Here is a 17911-nt window from a genome sequence, read left to right as displayed (position 1 = left end):
GAGGAATTGGCGGCACAGTCGATCGCGAGAGCTCTGCTATAAGTCACGGCAGTGATATAGACGACACGCTCGCGGACTTTAAAGCCGAGAAACCATACAAACATGGTGTATGGTTAAGATATATGTTCGTAGACAATGACGATTTCAACATGTTCGTTAGAGGATACAGCATGGTAATTACCACTCGATTTTTTAATTAAAAATAGTGCTTCACTTGCATCTTCGATTGAAACAGTAAATAATAAACTCGTGCCTGTGCCAAAGCCACATGTCTAAGATCTCAAATTCTTTAGGAATTATGTCTCTATCTGCTACAAGGTCTAAGCTATTATTTTGTAGGTGGCGAAAATGTCAGGTTTTCAAGGGTGACTCCAAAGATGACCATAGGCTTTAGAGAGATATCTCACAAGGGGCTTCAGTCTTTAATGGGTTAACGTAAAGATCAAGCCGCTGCCAAAAACATGCGTGAATGGAAGATGATTGACAAAAAAAAAAAAGTGGCTTTGCATAATTTTTGCTAAGGGCGGAGAACAGTCGTGAAGAAAGTAACATACAAGATTTTCAATCTGGGGATTGATATGATGTGCTCTGATATTACTACATCACATGATATCATGGATGCTGGCCAACCTCGGATTTGGTCAGATTTTGGAACTATTTTTCCCACAGAAAATAATGGCAGCAGAAAAAATCCGCTGCAGGGTGTCACCATCATATAAGGATTATTCACGACCTAGGTATAATTCTCAATGGTGTATCATCTCTGGTTTTTTTTTAACAATCTTGGAGCTAGCACATTAAGAAATATATGGGTGCCACAAATATTAGCACCCATGATGTTAATACTTTGTAGTTTGTACAACAAAACAATCTCCCTCTATAATGTTTCACAAAATGAGAGAATACAGAAAGAGGGATCTTGCACTATTCCTTTCCTCTGCACTCTTCTATTCAGTCTCCTCTATGAGTTTTCAATGGGATGAGGTGTGGGAACTGAGATGACCATAGGAGGAGCTTGATTCTGTGTCTGGTGGACCATTTCTACAATTTGCAGTATGCCCGTATGCTTCTGCAATAAAAAAGTGAATTTATTTTCAGGCTTCTAACACATCTTAACCATCCTTCCACTTAACGTGGGTTTTCGCCAGCCACTGCAGCATCTTAGCACATCCAAAAAGATGGCAAGCTTAAGGTGAATGCGAATAGTGGCTGGACCCTTAAGACCGCTAACTAGCCTATTTTTCTGGCGTGAGTCAAGTCAAAAAGCGCTTACCAATTTGAGCATTGTCAAAGAGCAGCAAGTCGTAGGCAGACTGGTAGCCGGTGCGGTAGTTGGTCCTTGTGCCGCTGTCCCACTGAACGACCACTGTCTTGTCTGGGGTGGTGGTGCTGCCCTGCCGCCCGATCTCCACCACGGTCCCCACGTGGCCCTCGCCATCATCCTGGTTGCCCCATTTCCAGTCCGTGCCACGAACTACCCGCATGCCCACCTCCATGCTGCCTCGACCGGGGCCCGGCCTCGGGGCTGCACACAATGGCTGACGCCTGGCAGCGCTGCCGCTTCCGCTGCGCCTCCGGGCCTTCCCACTGGCCCGCGCTGATGATAGTGCCGGCAGGGATGGTACCAGGGGGGGTTCCAGGAGCAGATCAGGGGTAACTGAAAGAAAAAAATGCATAGTTTAAGCCATAAAGCACTGACTTTCCAAATCCGTATGGCTACACAACACTCCTGTTGTGAAAATTAAGCTAAAGTTTGATGTGTTGTCCAACCCTCTGTCAGTGGCTTAGGGAGGAACGTTTATTCGTTTAAATTTTTGTGGGCTTGTCTTTGCAGGTTGTTTTATTCATTCAATGCTTGTTATTCCTCACTTCTAGAGAAGGGAGGTGCACGACTGTTGCGTCTTGCTAATCACAACCTCAAACACACCCACACACACATTGAAGATCATCCAAAAAAAAAAAAACAAAAAAAAAAAAAAAAAAATCGAAACAAAGCCCTTTGGCATATTATTCTGCATGAAATGAATTTTCTATTTTTGTGAAAAACCAGAAAAGCAAAAGCAACATGAACAAGCTGTAACCCTGTACACCATTTCTTGCTGATATTTATAGACCACAAAGAACTCCCACATTCACACTCCTGACTGATGACTTGATTTACTTGGAGAAATGTCAAGAGGAAGGCCGTAGCACTTATTGGAAAACCAAAGTTGTACTATAGACTGGAACCTTATCTGAGGTTCCTCAGGGGGCGACCTATGAGATCTATGAGTCGCACAAGACCCGGAAGTGTACATTCCACAGTACATCACACACTCTCTTTGATCTGTCTTAATGTAATACAATTTGATTTATATAGCGCATTTCATAACATCTAGAGCTGTAACAAAGCACTTTACAAAACAATAAAAAAAAATAATCAACAATAAAAAGGCCATAATACACAAGTGTTAATCAATAACTTAACATAAAACTATATACAATTGACACCGGAAAAGAGCCGAACATTTTAGGTCTGATCAAAAGCCAGAGAATAGAAATGTGTCTTCAACCGGGTTTTAAAAGTGGACAGAGAGTGGGCTTCCCTAACATCCAATGGGAGGTTATTCCAAAGGGAAGGACCAGCAGTCGAAAAGGCTCGATCCCATCTGAGGCTCCGCTTAGTCCTCAGCACCTTGAGCAGCGCCTGGTCCGCAGACCTGAGGCCGCGGGAAGGTGCGTAGGAGCTCAGAGAGGTACGCCGGGACGAGACCATTTAATGATTTATAGACAAATAGGAGAATCTTAAATCAAACCCTGAAATGCACTGGGAGCCAGTGAAGGGAGGCCAGAATTGGTGTTATATGCATGTTCCATCTTCCGAGCTCCAATTAGTAGGAGGGCAGCAGCATTTTGGACCAACTGGTGACGTTTGAGGGAGGACTGGCTGACTCCAAAATAAAGTGCATTGCAGTAATCTAGACAAGATGTAACAAAGACATGGATGACTGTTTCTAAGTGCTGACGGGAAAGTTCTATTGAATGAAACCAATCCCAGTACTTTTAAAGTAGTGTTAAATTGACTAATTGATATATATTTTTTTCATTTTTTCGTTTTTTTTTTTAAACACGAAGAAAGACTTCCCAAGATGGTGCAAGTTGTAGGAGTTGTAACCTTTTGATGAGTTATTCATTCATTCATACAAACATACATACATACATATAATAGGGGTGGAACGGTTTTTGAAAACCATCAAAACCAATCGGTAACCAATCAGTTCAACTATTTCAATTCGGTCTGAGTTATTGTCAGTCCTTTTGCTCAACTCAAATGACTCACACAAATGACTCTAAAACCACAAAACAGGCTCCATTTATTTCATGACTTTCTCAGCATGTTGTGTGCCACCAAGGCTTCTTTTTATGTCTGCAATGTTTGTGTGCTTATCAAGATTATGATGCCATTCTGGTATTGAAGGCACTGGCTGAAGCTGGGAAAACATGTGGAACACTGGGGCTAAAAATGGTGATAAAAGAGGCTGCTTGTACACCATTGCCTGTCTAAATGACAGCTGAAACATAATTTGTTCACAGTGCACATTCACAAAGAGTTGCTTTAATGCATCGCCTGCAATTCTGGGTATGAATGGACAGGGGTAGGGATGTATTTATCCATTTTATATCGATATACATGCGTAAAAAACGCATCGATGAAAAAGGTGGTCGTTGCCTGAGCCCTGAGTAGTTGTGATGTCATTTTCAGGCGACAGAAGTGACAAAATGGCTGCCCCCTGAGATGGCTAAAAGCGGTTGCATTTTGCTGCTTAATTCATATTACAAAAATGCAATATTAATCAGAATCAGAATGCCTTGTCTCAACTTGTGACCTATTCGATCATCAGTTACCGTTTTGTTAATTTTTATTTTGATCGGTGATTGGCCCCAAAAATCCTAATTGTGTAAAGCCTATCTCATCTCACCATGACAATAAATGCCATCACTCGATTTAAGTGTCCATGTATCCTGATTTTGCTTGAAAAACGTACCCCCCCCAAAAAAAAATCTTCACTCACACACCCTTCAACCAGGCCACCCACTCTGCTGTTCTATCATTGTATGCACGTGCAGATGAGGAATAGCGGCCATGCACATGAAAAGATAAACAGGCTGGGACTGGCACAGACAAGTAAAAGCCAAACTATATTCAAGCCAGGACTCCCACACAACAAGTCCTGGTCCAAAATCCACAGTGATGCATCTTCTTCAGCTCCATCATCATCGTCATCATCATAAGCTCAAGAACAAATAAGATACAAATGCAATTTTTGCTCTACATGGCATCATAAAAAATATGTTATTTAGTCTAGGGATCCAACTACCGATTACACTGGTCAAAAATGCTTTACTAAATATTATTAATCACAGACGCAAGTAAACTTTTCTAAATGAATTTTTTGCACTGAATACGCTGCTCTCGTTTTTCTCTCTAGTACATAATAATAATAATAACAATATGTAATATTGTAATATATAATTATGGCTTAAGCCTCTCCAGGCAGTTGTTGCAGATTCGCAACAACTAATTGCTAATCCCCAAATTAATGCACATTGAGGCTTTTATTACTCAGAAGGGTACTACTAAATTATAACTAAAACTTAATTTGAGGAAGAGAGGGTTAAGGATTCACCGTCAGCAGCAGTTGGACTTTTTTTTTTCCTCCTCAACGTCATTGGTATAAATTACAAAAAATACATTTAAGGACACAAAGCCATCCAGAGATGGAAAATCCAGGTCCAGAAAATAAAAACCCTGCCACGGTTTGGCTTTAGCCACAGGTGCTTCTACTCAACCGGCAGGTAAACGAGCTCAGTTGATTAGAAACACCTGTGGCTCAAGGCAAACTGTGGCAGGGTTTTTACTTTCTCGACCTGAATTTCCCATCTCTTAAGCCATCTCTGATTAAAATTTGTTGTTGACCGGTGTTATTTAGTTAATCGATTAATCCGTCAATTATTTTGTTGATTACTTGATGCTGGCTAGAAGAAAAAAATGGAATTTTTTTTAAAAAAAATATAAACAACAATTTCCATTTGTTTATCAAAAAACAGGACATTATCTCAAATTGATAGTGCGGAAATTGCACAAACAAATAAATTATGATTCAGTAACTGGTTTGGTCTGCAATGTCAGAAAATCTGCAACAATGTTGATCAATGTTTTCCAAAATAAAAGCAGATGTTTTCAAATATTTTACTTTGATTAACCACAAAGATAAATACTCTTCTTTCATGGAGGCCGACAGAAATCTGCGAATATTTACAGTTGAGACAATTTTAAATGAAACAAGGTCTGATGATGAAAAATGTATCGATTTTCAAAAATAATTATGGATTAATTTGATAACCAATTAGTGATTGATTAATTGTTGCACCGTCTTTTTATTAGAAATTCCATTTCAAACTCAGAGATAGGTGGCCACTGCACATGTGACACCCTCTCCACAACAGGAAATGGCAAAAGAGACTCCTGACTGAATTAGAAAAGTAATCAAACACATTTTTTTTCAGTTAGTTCAAACATTTCTTGTGTTGAAACACTGACAATGAGCTTCACGTAAAGAGCCCTCACATCTCAGCGCACACGCCTTCTAAAAGGAAACAGCAGGCTCAATTTAGCTTTCAAGGTGACAGGATGACAGAGACAAAAATAATTTCCTGCTGAGGAACAGATTCCGTGAGCCCATTTCTCAGAACAACTATAGCAACAAGTTATGAATACGTTTTTATTGTGACTTTTCAAGCGTTTTCAAAAAGTACTGTGGACAGAGAATGCAAACATAATGTTGAAGAGCAGCCCATTTACCGTATACTAGTGCAGCTTTCAAGAAGTCTAATTTAGATCAGTGAAATCCAAAAATATCTCTCAAATATCTCACACACAAAAAAAACATCATCCCTTGTGGCATCATGACGAGACTTTAGCATTGCCCCTCGAGTAAGGATTAACACCACAATGTTTGACTTTTTTTCCTTTGTTGTGGTCGCAGCACATGTTGACAAACGTTTGAAGTTATGTTAAAAAAAAAAAACACTCGCTTTCATGAGCAACCTCCCTCCACCCGGATTATTTCAATTAGAATGGTCCATATGGAACATTTTATTCTGAATTTAGAAGAATTTGCAAGTAAACCTGAAATGTATTGTGCTTAACTTCAAGTGTTGCTGAGGTGTCTGAAGGCAGTCTTGACCTTGATAAAAAAAAAAAGTTGCTGCCAGAATGTAATTACGGGTTAAGAAGAGGTGAAGGATTAACGATCTCCTCTCTCAACAACAGATGGAGTGACGCCTGTTGTCCACACAAACAACAACAAGACAGGTGTTCGGCCACAAGACACAACACAGGAACTGCTTCCTACTGAAAACACTCTAGTCCTTTCATCACAAAAGGTGTTCTTCCACATCAAATTCATTCAAGCATGCCTTAATGCCCAAATCATTTGATGCAAATTTGAGACTAAGGGGGACTGATGATTAGATTAAAGACTGTAAAGACAGCTATATAGGCTTGGCCTATTAATGGATGGATGTCAACTCGTCAGTTCATCGTCTTTAATTCAGGTCAAACATAGTCACGAACCAGCAACATTTAAAGATGATGCAGCGCTTTAACTCACACAGGAATCATTCAATTACTATGACAGAATTTGCTACAGTGGATCAAAAAAACAAACCACCAACTAGCTATCTTGACTCAATACCATCTGACTTTTTCAAAACTATTGTGAAATCTGTCCAAACATTGATCATAATATACTGCTGAACAGGTTGGAAACTTGGGTGGGATTAAATTGAACAGTCCTAAAATGTTCAAATCCTACTTGGAGGAAAGGAGTTACTTTGTGACCATTGGAAGTTTTGAATCTGATTGAATGGCTATGACATGTGGGGCCCCTCAAGGGTCAGTCCCTGCACCCCTTCTGTTCAGTCTGTATATTTTACCTTTGGGTCAAATGCTTCAGAAGACCAATGTTGGCTATCACAGTTATGCAGACGACACACAGCTATATATATATATCAATGTCCCCAAATGACATCAGTTCAAATTAACATATCGTGTCACTGTCTAGACCAAATTAAATGGATGAAACAAAATTTCCTTCAGCTAAACCAAAACAAAACAAAGGTAATTGTTTTATGCAACAAAGAAAAGATGATTGCTCTTAGAAAACACCCTGAGTCAGTGTCTTTAGAAACCAAAGACCAAATTCGAAATCTTGTGGTGCTGATGGACTCAGACCTGACTTTCAGCAATCATATCAAATCAATATCTAAAACAGCCTTTTTCCAAGCTAGAAACCTATCCAGACTGAAGGGTTGCATGCTCCAAGTAGACCAGGAGAAACTTATCCATACATTTATCTCCAGTAGACTTGATTATTATAACCGTCTTCTTATTGGACTCCCACAAAAGAGCATCAAACAGTTGCAGCTCCTTCAGACCGCTGCAACTCAGGTTCTGACCAGAACATGGAGATCAGAACATATTGCGCCAGTCCTAAAGGCTTTACACCGGTTCCCAATTAGCTGTAGAATGGATTTTAACATGCTACTGGTCTACAAATCACAGAATGGTTTGGGTCCTGAACAAGTTAAAGAAATGCTGACTGAAGCTAAACCCAGTAGAGCTCCGAGATCTGTAGACTTGGGTCAATTAGTGGAGCCCAGACTTCAAAGAAAACATGGTAAAGCTGCATTTAGTAGTTCTGCTGCGCACAAATGGAATAAGCCGCCAACATAAGTATTTAGTTATTTTAGGAACTTACTTTTATTTCTTTTCTTTTGATTGTTTTTAAAGTTTTCTGTTAATGTGTTTAAATGGTGGTAATGTACATTCTAGTCATTTTTGTAAGCTACTTTTGATTTGTCTGCTTTGATTTTTAACATCGTTAACTGTTGCGTTTGTAAATGCTTGGAGGTGTTGTGTCTTTGCTAAGGTAAACAAAGTTAAATTCCCTCCAACTTACTTTCACTTTCATGTCTGCATTCTCATTCGCATCTAATTGCTAGCAGGCATAAGTTATTGTCATACTAGAACTATTTCCTTCTCGAGTGTCCCAGCATAGAGGGAAATGTAGTCCTACTAGCCTAATGCTGCGGTCGCCGGTTAGACCCAACATAAGATGATCTTTTTTGGTGGCATATTTCCAATATTACAATGTGGGTAACGCACGGTAAAGTACACAGCCAGCTTCAATTAGCTGCCGGGACCAAACATAAACGGTTGGATAATGGTGAGCGCATTGACTTGTTTACAGTTGTTGAGCTGTCACCCAAGATAGCATTTAGCATTAACTAAAGTAATAACGCAACCAGTCACCAGATTGCTTAGCGATGTTCAATTTTATTTCATTTTTTCCATCTGTAGGAAGATCCCATCTGACGCTCGAAGAAACCCCCGTGTAGCTGCATGGTAAAAAAAACAGCGCTACCTGATATTCCGAGGGCGGGCACAATTTAGCATAATTTCTTAAAATCCAAAGATTATGGTATGTTTAGCTAGCTAGCTGTGCCTACAACCCAAAAATGCATCTTCTCTTCAGATAGTCAAACATGTAGTTACAGTATGTGTAGACATAAAAGAGACGCTAGACGAAATAGCATCCATTTTTCCAGATTGTAGCAGAGAAATGACACTGCCACTTCACAGTCAAACTGGACAATGTTTGTGGTCTTTTTTCTATTGTGGGTGTGGTGTTCAATTGCCAGTTAATTAACTAATTAACTACTTACCAAGAGATTTGCATCAGCCTTTGATTTGAAAAGCTGAGAAACTATTCATACGAAATTAAGATACTGGTTTTACATGCAGTGAACGGTTAAAATGATCACACACCTATGTGGAAATTACAATGAGTTTAAAATGCACAATGAGCTAGCTGGTCATCATGATATGCAATGATCAAGTCAAAAATAAACAGCCGGGCGTAGGAACGCGGTGTAGGTGCAGGGCGTAGGAGCTGTAGTAAGACTTGACTTTTCTTTTGGAGCCTGCTGACTTTGAAATGATTAAAACAGGGTGTGCGTTAACGTGTCAATGCAAAGATGACACACGCACACGTCCCTGCTACTGTTCAAGTCAGTGAGTGTTCTATAAAGCCGCAAAGTGGTGCAGCACACAATGAGAAGATATACGCCGTGTTTGTCATTCTTGACACAAGCAGGCCTGGCTCAGCACACTGATAATAATCAGTGAGCTGCTCCAAAATGGAAAATGAATCAGCATCACATGTGTGCCTGTGTGAACTTTGAAGCATGGGGCTTTTCTCCACACATTCAGCCCGTTGTTTTTTTTAATATGACAGGCTGTTATGTGGTGGCCACGCGGGGGAAAATCTGGCTATCAGCGACTTTCCTGACATTTTCACATGGATGCAGTATGCTTAGATTCCTTGACACTCTGCCACAATTAATTTATATTAACTACATATTCAATGAACAAATCTACAACTGCTCTGAATGCAAACTCTTAAAGAATCAATCTTTAGAGAAGAACATGTGATTGTAACAGTCAATGTCAATCAAATTCATAACTTTCACCCCATGGCAAGCCAACAACATGGCTGAAAAGTCATTGTTTATCATACCAGCCACAGTCATGGTTTGATGAAATAAAATGCACACATATCCTGAACTTTGCTCAACACATTCATTATACAAACAGGAAAAAACCTACGTAAAAAGCAATGTTTGGAATTTTGAAGAATGAACAGATTTTTGTGTCAATGTGGCTTATTATATATGATTTGAATGAGCCATCAATCACAGTATGTAAAGCTGTGGAAATTAAGATCAATGAAATTGTTGCTTTTTACTTTTTTTCCCACTGTGGGTGGTATGATAAACAATGAGTTGTTGAGGCGGTTGCGGGCAAGCATGCGCACAAATCACTAAGCGTGCCATGTGCGCGCACGTGTACATCTACGTATAGCCACTCCACTGAAAATTTTCTTGCAACGCCCCTGATCACTGTTTAAATGCTTTACAATCTGCACACATCATCCTTAACACTATGTGCATTAAAAAAAAGCAGCTGGAACTGGTTTACGTCAGAATCAATTGGTGGCCATGGGACTTTGACAAAAATCAATACAGCCTCTGAGGAAATAACACATTTGAAAACATTTCTTCACAAGGGCGACAGGTCTTAAAGATTCTACACTTCCCATTTCAAGCTGCACTGAAATGTCCAAATACAGTACGTCAACAATTTCCAGGTTGATAGGCTACAGCAGAAGACTTTAAAAGCAACTCCAGTTTCAGTCAACACCATCAACCTTTGAGAACAACGGCAGCATACATAAGCATGTTTGCAGAATACAAATTATCATGGATTATCATACTCACTCCCAATGATCTTCAGGCCACTTTTGAACATGTCAGGCAACTGTATTCCAGTGTGCCGTGACAACGCCATTTATTCCAGGTAGGACAGCAGACAGGACCGTATATGAGAGCACTGTGCAGCAGGCAGTCATCTCACTAATGGGGGAGTGCACCCTCTCTGGCGCCTGCTTTGTATTTGGCTTGTTGTGAACCTTGCCCTTTGTTTTTGGAACATGCAGCTTTTCCTGTCCCGTTTTGCCCCCTCCCACTGACAGATGTTACTCAAGGACGTCACAAAGCTGACGTCTTATCTATGAAAGCAATACTTGTTTAGTGAGGTAATGAAATTAAATAAACATGCTGCTCACACAAAGAGATGCTGTCCCAAGTAGAAAAGCTTTTAAATTCTACTGGGGTACTGTAATGTACCTTCTTGATCATTTCTTCTCGTATCCAAGTCAACATTGTCTGCACGTAACCTTTTAAAACCCGAACATTGGTAGTATTTGGGTTTTAAAAGGACATGTAAACGCCCGCAAAAACCCAAATGTGCTTTTTATTACCCCTTTTCCAACCCAAAATTGGGCCATATAAACGCAACCGGGTTACCTCCTTTAAACGGGCATTGGTTTATGTTCTGCACATGCTCTATTTCACAAGGAATGCATACTCAAGAGGGTTTGAAGTCTGGATATTGACTTGGCAGGTCTAAAAGTTCAAACTTCTTGGCCCTGACGAACTACTTTTCAGGGTGTTTTGGGTCATTATCTTACATCTTGATGAAGGTTCATCAAGGCTGCCTCTTGAAACAGTCAGACAAAACTGAAAGGCATTGATTCGATCGCAACTGGATTGTTCTGGTTTCTGTCGTGTCATCATGTGATATAATCTATTATCTTTCTATCGCTTTGGAAAGGTTTTGGGGGTTTTACCTCATCAATCCACAAAACCTGACCAGAATATTCCAGGATCGAATATGTAGCTTTCCTAAGTACTTTTTGGCAAATTCCAGCCTGTCCAATTCTTTTTAATATTGAGTGGGTTGTTTCTTCGAGTGTTGCCTATGTACGTTTGTTCATGAAGTTTTCCATGAAACGTTCATTGTGATTAGTGCCCGACCGATTTTTATGCCAATGCCGATTTTTGACATAAAAAAAAAAAAAGCCAACTATAAAAATATTTTTTAATCATGTAATGAATTATAAAAGTATAACATATTATAAAAATATTTGTTTAATCGGCTGATTAATTTGAAAAAATATATAGGTGTTCGGGTGTTATGTAACAGTTGCATTTTGAACCACTGTCTTCACAGCATAGGCCTAGCAGTACTGTTGAGATTTATTTGGGAGGTGGGAAGTGCGTGTTAGCATAGCCGCTGCAGCTTCACGAGTTGAGATAATTATCCAATTGCTTTCAATACAAAAGGGGTGGCAGCAGTAAGTGTCAGGTGTTAGACTCCATTTACACACTGGTCGCGTTCAGCCGCTATTGCACCTTTGGTACTATCGCAGAAGGCAGCATATTCGCTTATAGACTTCAGGGCTCCACCTATATTGGTACCTGCCACACAAGACAGCGAGCAGGAAGAAACTGGGAAATTGCCAACTTAGGTGTCCACTGTGAAAGCAGCTACTAATAAGCTGCCCGTGTACTACAAAACATTTCATTGTCCGCAAAATGTTACTCTCAATACTGGGCTGTAACATACAGTAAGAACAATGTTGCAAAGTGAAAGCAAAACACACAAATGTCTGCCCCCAAACGTCTATAAAAACCAAAACCGGAGCATTTGACTCGCATGACTCCTTTGTCAACAGGATGTTAAAATCCCTGATAGGTAGGTAGATGTCGGCCGCCTAGTTACAAATACGGAACCTTTCGCCAGGTTTCAAGCTGGGGGGTATGTTAGAAATGTGTGGTAGCTGTGCAGTTGGCACAGCTGTTTGTTTAGGCCTGCGTGAGCTGACCATCCACTGCAAACTGAGACCTCAGGGGGCAGGCTGTAACTCATTCACTTCCAAAGACATATACATATACATATACATATACACACACATACATATACATATATACATATACATATATATATGTATGTCTTTTCACAGTGCAGACATTCAATCCCAGGATCTTATTCATATTTTTTCTTTTTTTTCAAACATCATGTTAAAAGATTGTCTGAAAATGTGAATGAGTTAAAGAGGTAGCAGCTCAAAAGGAGTAGACTAAAGGGGTAGATAGAGACATTTAAAACTCCCAGATATGACTCGAGCTGGGGGAGAGAAACTTTCCAAATATGTCTGTTTGTTTTACTCATTTGCAAGCTTGTGCATTTAATATTAGCGTTACACGACGGAGACAACTTGACATGCGTTAAGAGTCAGTCATAGATGGAAGTAACGGAAAGAATCCGGTCACTTTTCATTGTACTTGTTTTTTTTTTTTTCTTTCTTTCATCCGTGCGGCTCGCCGCGGCACGGTGGTTGAGGACCCCTGACATAGGCGATATGCCGAGCTCTGATAATAAATAGGATAGCAATATAAATTTGTGGCGACTGGTGACTAGTTAAGCATTGGTGCTGTACCCATATGCAGAGATATGCAAGGCGCACCAGCTGTCACCAAAGTCTCTTGGAGAATGTCGCAGTCCTTACAACACACTCTTTCGACAGAGCAAAGCATGACAGTACAGTGACCACACTGGCACCAAGCCAGGTCTTCTCGCCCCGTCCCTTCAATTTCCACTCAACTGTCACTTTCTTCCTCTGACTGCTGCAGATTTTCATGATTAGTATATACCAGTTCAAATGAGTAAGGGCGTATAGCGCCTTCAAAGTCCATCTATTATCCGTCACAGCTAACCTGGTATCCGGGTTTGGTCATGTGACGTTACGCACGTACCGGAAGCGACGTGAAAAGCGTTTGTGACGTATATATCGATCGACAAGAGTGGTGCTGTCCAACATGGCGCCCCCCCGCCCGAAATTGATGAATTATTATGTATAAATCTTATTCCAGAAATTTGATGTTAATAAGAATACCAGGTTTTTACTGTTGCTTACACTTAGTCTATCCTTTAAAAAAAGGTTGACTTCACCTTTAAGTGTACAACAGAAGTTTGTCAGCAACAAAAATCTGCAAATTTACACACAATTTACACACATGCGCACGTAGATGAAAAATTGACTTGCACGGTCCCAAATTCTTGAGGCAAAATGCCACCATTTGGTGTCAGTTTGGAGCCCTGTGTAACCTAATTTGCAATTGAGATGCGGTAAAAACCAAAGTCAATGTCGCCATGTTGCATCGCCTTACCAATAAGAGCCTGGTGTCCAGTCTTCCCACTTTCTCTTCTCTCTTCATACACCCGAATCTAACTTGACAAATGCAACCCAACTGCAACAATATTCCCTGGTTTGTTCAAAAAAGAAAGCCATAAAAGGCAGAGGAGAAAGGTAACCGGACATGCTAGTGAGCTAAACCTCAAGCTCAATTGCACAGGCCAAATATAACAATAAAAGCCACATCAGTTCTTGCTGACAAATATAGCACTGCAACACGGGACAGGAGCCTCGTGACAGCTGAAGAAACCAGCTTCAAAAGATATCAAGGTTGCAGGCAAACTTGTCGACCAACTAACTTCCCAAGCCTGGAGTAATAAATATCTCTCTGTTCACTCTCACAAGTCTATGCTGCAGTTACAGGAGGATATTGAAATATAATCTGGCTCTCCACCAACCTTTTCCTGTATTTCCTCTATCAATTCAAATGATATCAGTTTAGTAAACAAGCAAGCGTTTTTCACATCGTAAAACATGTCATTGTACATATTTAATTATTTGCACTTTATTCCATTCTTTGAAAACTGTTTGTCTTACCAGATATTTAGAATTGTATTTTTCCACTGGATATATTAGAGTTATTGTATTTGTGTTTATCTTTAAATGATTGTATTGTGTTTTCCATATAAAAAGTGTGCCATCAACATTTTAAAAAAAAGATTAAGAGAAAATTGCCATTAGTTTCATGTAACGTGTAGGACAAATACGACATCAGGATAGACAGTCCCAGTCAAAAGTTTGTAAACACCTTCAAATTCAAATAGTCTCAAACATATACGAGGTGAAGAAATTCATCTTCTCATCTTGTCATCTTCAACACCGCTTATCCTGTGCAGGGTGGCAGGGAGGTACTGGAGCCTATAACAGCTGACTGCGCAAAAAGCGGACTACACCCTGAACTGGTCGCCAGCCGGTCACAGGGCACACACAGACAATGTCCCTCATTATCTGAAAATAAAATTATCTATAATTATCTGGTATAAAATCGTGTCCATATCGTACAGACCAAAGCCAGCCTTTTCTGACCACCGACTAAATAAAATCAAATTTGGATTAGGATATGGAATTTTCTCATCACAGCGCAGTGAAGGTTAGGAAAAATCATTTGGACTAGGTGACTTCTACGACCTTTGAGGCGTTTGAAATTGGAGGTTCCACACCAAGTAGTAGAGTTTATAATTCAGTATTGCCTTACATATTTCAGAGGAAAAGCAAGTTGCACTTAAAACCTTTGCAGACAATGCCTATGTTTACATGCAGCCAATAAACCTTTTCAAACCCGAATATTGGCAGTGGTCGGGTTTTTCAAATTCTGAATATCATGGCTGGGTTACTAATGCTTTATAACCCGAATATGTGCGCATGTATACGTCAATCGGAATATCCCGATTGCACGGGATACTCGTGCATGCTCAACCGCAAGGAATCTTGGTCTTTGTAGTACAGGAAGTGTGCTTGTGTGCGCAGCATCCTCGCCGTAGCGGGTCTAACTTGAATACAATGATTCCTTTGCGGCGTTTTCACAGTATTTTCTGTCTCTACGGCAAAAACGACACAGCGTGTATCTAGACACATACATATGTGTGTATAAGTCCAAATGTCTGGCGTGCAATTCGCCGGAAATACACAACCTGAGAGGTAAACAATCATGGCAAAACTCAGAGGCGTAACGCAGTGGCTTTTGGAACGTGGAGGAAACCGACTGCTTTATTCCTGCGGTGAGTGACGTCAATATAATATTTTATTGACAGTAGCAAGTAACAAGCGGAAATTAGGTCTATTTGCGCCACGAAGTCCGTGCGTCGCCGTTCCAATCGGTTTATTCAAATGCTAAACCTTAACCCGAATATTGACTGCACGTAAACGTAGTCAATCTAATGGAAAAAGACTTGACTTCCTGTTTACTTGCATTACCTTTCAGGTTACTCGTTTGCATGGGAGACAAGGAGAAGATCAACATAAAAGAAGGACGTAGCTATCTGCAGTACTATATTAACGCATCGTAGGGTAGCAAACAGCGCTCCTACAAGCCACCTACCAGTGAAACAAAAACAAAAAAGTGGCGTGGCGTGCTCCCTGAATGAACTGGCTGAGGAGGTGAGGAGGTTGGATTTCCACAGACAGTTTCAAGCAGTCTTGTAAATGTGCAAAACCAGAGTGGCTGTAGAGGATCCAAGCTGGAGGCGGAAGAAGAGAGCGTTGCTACCCATGCCGGTACTTAGTCTAAGCCTTGCGTTACCAGGGATTACGAGCATGGACCGAATGGGGGGGGGGGGGGGGGGGCACGGACAGTTACTGCGTGTCCATGACAAGTGCTTGCATTCAAGCCGACGACGCTCCTTTGATCCTGCATACAAGCGAACTGCGGGACTGATGATGTTTTCCATCACATGAGGACGCTGCCTCCGGTCACTGACTCACTGTGTTTACTGATCAGCATGCGAAACTACCAACAAGCAGACAGGGTGGGGGGAGGGGCAAGGCAATTTTCGGGCGGGGGCTGTGGGTGTTGTTATCTTGGACTCGGGGGTGTTGACAGGGAAAAGCAAAGGGATGGGCTTACAGGAGACTCAATGAATACCTGGCAAGTTTCTCGTTTGCAGTGCCTCAAACAATTTTGTATTTGCATGACTCTACAGAAGTGTTTGGCAAACCTTTATCAAGCCAAGGCACATGTTTTTCTTGGGAAAAATCTAACAGCAGGGCACCAAAAATGTGACAAAAATGACATACAATGGGGCCATGAGATACGAGTGACTTTCAAGTTTTCGGGATACGAGCCGTCATTTGGAAGACTTTTTGTTTTGGCTTCTGAGCACGTACTTGAGACACGAGCACTGTACGGTGGCAGTGGACTCAAACCAATTCACAATAAGCAGCACTTCAAAAAATAGTGAAGAAATTCTTTCATAAGGTCGCCTCAAGCTGTTTATTCCCACGACCAAAATATCAAACTAAAACAACCGCATAGCTTTGGCTTTCAGTCCACTAATTAAATGCTAACACTAAATAGCATCTACACTAGCGTTGGACACCGATAACCGGGAATAGAGTGGAACCGGGACCAACATTCTGGTTCTCCCAGAATCGTTCAGATTTTAGAATGGCGGTGCTAAATTCCGATTCCTAGTTAGCCGCGCGGAAGCATGAACAAAGTAGGACGGATAAAAAATGTGCGCGCATGGCACGCAGCCCCTACTGCTGCCGAAGCTGTGGCGCAAATACACGGCAGCTCGCCCCCACTAGCTGTATTCCGCTCGCTTCGTGCCGGCGGCGGCGACTCCGGGTGTTCGCCGGGTCCTTCCCACAGATCTCCACAGCTGCGGCGGCCACTGGGACACCCTTCGTGGGCTCGGTGATCCTGCCCGGGCCGGGCCGGCCCCGGCCAGATGCCCCGGCCTAGCCATAGAACTGTTGCGGCTCCGGGCCCGAAGTCAGAATCAGATAAGAACGTCTATTGCCAACATTAACAAGTTCAACTGGCACTAAAACAGTGAGTCAACACACAAAAGCAAATATCCAGCTAATATTAAGCTTTGAATAGAATAGAATAAAATACACAACTGCAGCGCATACATCCATGTAGCAGAATGCAATTTTCAAATCGCAAACCCTTCAGTTTAAAGATTTAAGAGTTAAAGAGTTTAAAGATTAAAAAAGAAACGCTTCCTTTCGGTCGGTAGATAAAATTTTTATATTTTATTTATTTATATGGTGTCCAGGCAAATTCAGTGCTCCAGAAGTGTAGATTACATATTATTTGTTTAATGAAAAATGAAAGGTTTAAGTGATACCACCACAAATTTACTTGCAATATTTTGTAATCTGATTTATGATTTACTGACTCATGTTTAATCCACACTTAGTTAGGTCATCGTAGTGAACGCTTGAAAGACAGCAAGTCAAAGGATTATGACTGTCTTTTAAATTAAATCATGGTTCACTTGCCTTCATTTCAGCACAAGCCTAACTAACCTTTGAGACCAAAACATTTATGTTTTTTTAAATCTGACATTAGTTATTGTAATACAGATACATTTATTGCTTTTGTTTGTTAAAGATAATGCATGTCTGCCCTAGTCGATACGTAGGTTAAATGTACCCTCTGCTATCTAATGGAAGAACATTGAATTGTTCTGCCTGTAATTATACTTCACTGACATAGATGAATAAAGATTCCTTATTTGTCGTAAACATAATTATTTTTG

At 40.7% G+C, this 17911-nt stretch overlaps 1 protein-coding gene across 2 annotated transcripts in view; it reads right to left on the bottom strand.

The window, feature by feature from the left end:
* Positions 1-17911, bottom strand: part of mib2 (MIB E3 ubiquitin protein ligase 2) — a 65610-nt gene that overhangs the window by 44145 nt on the left and 3554 nt on the right. The window contains exons 1-2 of one of the 2 annotated variants that reach the window (XM_086036926.1): positions 10384-10552; positions 1274-1657 (exon numbers count right to left, since the gene is read on the bottom strand). In XM_086036926.1, the coding sequence (XP_085893052.1) occupies positions 1274-1657; positions 10384-10453 (454 nt within the window). In that variant the 5' untranslated portion in view covers positions 10454-10552. Of the gene's footprint in view, positions 1-1273; positions 1658-10383; positions 10553-17911 lie in introns of those variants that run through there. The other variant, XM_086037636.1, reaches the window with a different exon arrangement.

This window comes from Filicampus tigris, chromosome 1 (genome assembly GCF_054856515.1).
Source record: "Filicampus tigris isolate MCC_2025a chromosome 1, RoL_Ftig_1.0, whole genome shotgun sequence".
NCBI lineage: Eukaryota > Metazoa > Chordata > Actinopteri > Syngnathiformes > Syngnathidae > Filicampus > Filicampus tigris.
Note: the sequence above shows the minus strand (reverse complement) of the source record. Positions and strands in the feature narration are given on the sequence as shown.